The sequence below is a fragment of the Triticum dicoccoides genome, chromosome 1A (genome assembly GCF_002162155.2).
Source record: "Triticum dicoccoides isolate Atlit2015 ecotype Zavitan chromosome 1A, WEW_v2.0, whole genome shotgun sequence".
Classification (NCBI taxonomy): domain Eukaryota; kingdom Viridiplantae; phylum Streptophyta; class Magnoliopsida; order Poales; family Poaceae; genus Triticum; species Triticum dicoccoides.
Genome location: NC_041380.1, coordinates 128,019,866 through 128,024,043, shown reverse-complemented (window position 1 = coordinate 128,024,043; position 4,178 = coordinate 128,019,866). Strand labels below are relative to the sequence as shown.

Here is a 4,178-nt window from a genome sequence, read left to right as displayed (position 1 = left end):
AAAAATACTAAAAAAACAACTATACTAAATAAATAAAAAATACAGAAGAAAAAATGCATAAAAATAAAAAAAACAAATGAGAAAGAAGAAGGCTATATCGCACTGGAATGGGCTTCGGCCCATTATAGAATTGACTGTCCTAAATATATGGGGTCAGTCAAAAAGAAAAACAGCCCAAAACAATACACGGACAACATGGAGAAAAGAGATACATGAATCTTGAATCAAAAAATCAACTGTCCAAAAATTGACGGACTCAAAATTATTTTTCGGGCGACTTACATATAGCTGAAGTGCAATTTAAAGGAAACAGGGAATCTAAAGATCAACACAAATAAAGGAGCAAACATCATCTAGTAAGAAGCTTTAGTGTTGCTTGAACAATTTAAACCAAAGATTTAGCTTATCGCAGATGGCATAGCTCCAACCTTACACACACTGAAAACGTAGAGATGGAGTACTACTAGATATACCAGAGTGTATCAATCGATTGAAAGATTAACCACTACACACGGACGCTCCATTATTGGCGATATATAAGCAACGCAAACGGCCAGCACACGAACGGCGCGCGTGGGACGAAACTAAGCAGTAGGTACGTGGCCAGCCCTCCCGTGCAGCTACACGGCGAAAGCGGCGGCAGCCGCTGCTGCTCCGGCAGTGCGGAGGATCTTGAAGTAGAGCTTTGAGTTGGCTTCAAACGCCACACGGGAGATGAGGAAACCGGCGGCCCCGGGTGCTGCCATGGTGGCGGCGGTGGCGGCGGCCGCGGCCGCGGGCCAGAGGAAGTAGGCGCCGACGGCGCTCCCGACGAGGCCGAGCCCCGCGACGACCGCGCTGGAGGCGTTCACCTCGGCCAGCTTCTGGCGAACGAGCTCACGTAGCCTGGCAGCAAGCGAGCTGGTGGCGGCGACGTCCTCCTCCTCGTCCTGGAGCAGTTGATAGGCGCCGTCGTCGCCCTCCTGGTCCTCCTGGAGGCAACTGTCGTCGTCGTAGTAGTACCGGTAATCGTCTTGGTAGAACACGAGCGGTGGAGGCGGCGTGGGAAGAGGGCTCGGGCCGAGGGCTGCCGGGGAATGGTCCAGCAGGCCACCCGTGTCCATCTCGGCTGCCTTGGTCACCCCCTGGTGGTGGTGGCCGTCTTGGTCTCCGGCTGCAGCTAGTAGGGAGGCGGACTCGCACATGGTTTCAGAAGAAGAAAGACTAGCTCGCTCGCTCACTCACTGGCAGTGTGCGTGTGAGAGAGCAGCAGCTAGCTGAGTGAGGTCTGTTTATGTAGAGAGGGACGGCAGGCGAGAGTCTGTACGGATAGTGGGTTGGTTGTGCCGACGACTTCCTGTGGAGTCTCCACGGGCGGAGCAGTGACGCTAGTCAGTGGGTCCAACGCTCAACGAGTGAATGCGGGAATCACGGCGATGGATAGGCCGGTCACCCCGGAGTGAGGCGTCGCAGAGACCGGGCTCCAGGGAGCCCGTTTTACCAAAAAAAAAATCAAAATATATTTAAAAGTTTCAAAAAATGCCAATTTTTTTGTACAAATACATATGCATATTCTTTAAGTATGTATAAATTTTCAGTAACTAATTTGATCATTTGCATGCTACACAAAAAAGACAAAAATCTGACACAGATACAACAAAGAAAAAGCCTATTTCAATCTGTGTATTTGTCTTTTTTGTATACATCACATATGAATACATATGTTTATGAAAATTTGTACATATATACTTTAAGTATATGTCTACATGAAAACATTTTTTTAGATTTTTTTAAGTTATGAAAAAGGTATTTTGGCTAAGAAATGTATATAGAGCTCAGTGGAGCTCAGCCTCTGCAGCCACTTTTTGGGTCACCCCGCCCGGCGTTTGATCAGCGATCGTGGTGGAGCCCCGCTGCCCCCGTCCGAATCTTCCCTCCCTACTCCAATCCAAAGCTAAAGCTAATGAAGCACTAGCCTGGAAAGAAACCACATCCATGTGTACTAGGCCGCACATACTTCGCGGTTAAGCAACACCAATTTACGAAAAGTGAAAGAAATCCTATAGCGCGCTTTATGCTCCGTCGAGGGGTGAAAGTGGCAGTACGGCAGAAATGTGAGAGCTTCCTCGATCTGGCCTCAGAAGTCACAAGGGAGAATGCCTCGAGCTGGATCATGAATTGAAGTTGTATTTGTTGTGTTTATTTGCCCAACTAGACTCGCAGCAAGTTCGTAGTTCTCTGCTTTTTATTTTTGACGGCTCGTAGTTCCCTGCTTGGCCGAACTGGTGCACCCACCTTATGTTGCATATTTTAAAATGTTTTTAAAAATTAGCACATTCACACAATATTAATGTAGGTTGTCATAAATTTGAAGTCAAAATTTAAAACATAGCTCGGGAAAAATGACAAATTAATCACTGAACAGTAGTACATAACATAAGGTGGGTTTTAGTTTTGGCTCATTATCGCATTGATGCCAATTCCAGATCTCAAGAAATGTTTTATATTTTGATACGAAATTTCGTGACAACATACATTGATGTTATGTCAATGTGCGAGATTTTTTTCAACTTTTTAAAATGTTCTATGGCATCCGGGCCGGGGCACTGGTAGCATCACAAGTGTGGGTACACCCGATATATTCCCCATCGGGCCCTCATAAGGAACTGCGAGCAAACACGCCCCAACCCGCGTCGTTTTGGGCCGGCCCAGTGTGGGGCGCGCGGCGCACTCACATTTTTCTTTTCATTTTTTTATTTTATTTTTACGAAATTCATAGAATGTTCACCAAAAGTTGATAAATGTATAAGAATTTGATAAAACAATGTTGTGAAATCTACAAATACTTCATGAATTCAAAATAAATCATGAAACCAAAAAATGTTCATGGATTTGGAAAATGTTCATGAATTTAGAAGTGTTCGGAAATCTAGAAAATATGCATAAGTTTGAAAATGTGCAGGAGTTCAAAAAATATTTCCGAATTCAAAAAGTGTATGAAGATTAAGAAAATATTCGTAAGTTCTAAAATGTGCACTAATTCAAAAAATATTCATGAATTCAAAAAATTTAGTGAATTTGAAAAATATTCACGAATTCAAAAAAGTTCATGAATTTTTAAGTTAAGCATGAATTTAAAATATGTTCATAAATAAAAAATGGTGACAATATTAAAAAATGTCTGTGATTTAAAAAAATTGAGAATTCAAATACTATTAATGAATTTTAAAATTGTTCATGAATACAAACGGTGTTATGGGATTCAACAAATGCTCATGAATTCAAAAATATTTGTGAGTTTGTAAAGTTTTCACGAATCTAAAAATTGTTCATGAATTCCCAAATTGTAGATCAATTTGAAAAAAAATATGATTTAAAAAATGTTCGTGAATTCAACAGGTGTTTGTGATTTTGAAAAATGTTCACAAATTCCAAATTGTACCTGTGAATTAAATGTTTTTCTCATGATTTTGAATTTGTTTCAGAAATACAAACAATGTTCGCAATTTCAGAAATTGTTCACAAATCCAAAACATGTTCAAAATTTCAATAAAAATGTTTTTGAATCCTATAAATGACGCAAATTTTGAAATTTTTTCAATTTTCGAAAAAAATATGAGGTTGAAAAATGTTAAAATATACATAATTTCGTATATTGAAAAAAGAAAAAGGAAAAAAACCCGAAAAACAAAAGGAAAAACATCGGCCAAGAACCTGAATAAAACATACTCTGAGAAAAGCGTAAAATGAGCCGGCCCATATAAGCTGGAATATGCGTTACGTCGCTAACCAGCGACTTGTGCGGTAAGTAGGAGGCGCTGAGGAAACACGGAAGCAACTTACCGGAGGTTACTCCTTCCGAGTGACCTTCAAGGGCCACTTTTGGTGAAGTGGTAGCAGTGCAAGTGGTGTGTCCAACCGCCTCCACATGCCGCGTGCTGGCGCTCCCTCTGGGATTTTTTTTCGTATTTCTTTGTTTTTCGTTTTGTTTTTTGCTTGGTTTTCCCTAGGTTTTGAAGAAAAAAATTTGCATGTTCTCGTTGCGCGGAAAAGAAACTATGCTTCCACGGGAAGTATTTTTTTAACTTCCACCAAAAGTGTTGTTTTTTTTTGCGGGGCAAATTGGGAAGTTTTATTCAACAGAAACCACCCCGGCAACATCTGCCAGGAGGCTAGTTACAAGTAAACTAGGAATAGAG

General features: G+C 41.5%; 1 protein-coding gene across 1 annotated transcript; it reads right to left on the bottom strand.

Annotated features, from left to right (window-relative positions):
* Positions 1-322: 322 nt before the first annotated feature.
* On the bottom strand, positions 323-1,231 carry LOC119366497. The gene has a single exon (XM_037632243.1). It carries the CDS (start codon positions 1,182-1,184, stop codon positions 621-623), a length of 564 nt encoding a protein of 187 aa, XP_037488140.1. The 5' UTR covers positions 1,185-1,231; the 3' UTR covers positions 323-620.
* Positions 1,232-4,178: the final 2,947 nt, after the last annotated feature.

Bases quoted from the DNA above. Each gene is read 5' to 3' on its own strand.
- LOC119366497 (XM_037632243.1), bottom strand. From the start codon at position 1,184: ATGTGCGAGTCCGCCTCCCTACTAGCTGCAGCCGGAGACCAAGACGGC.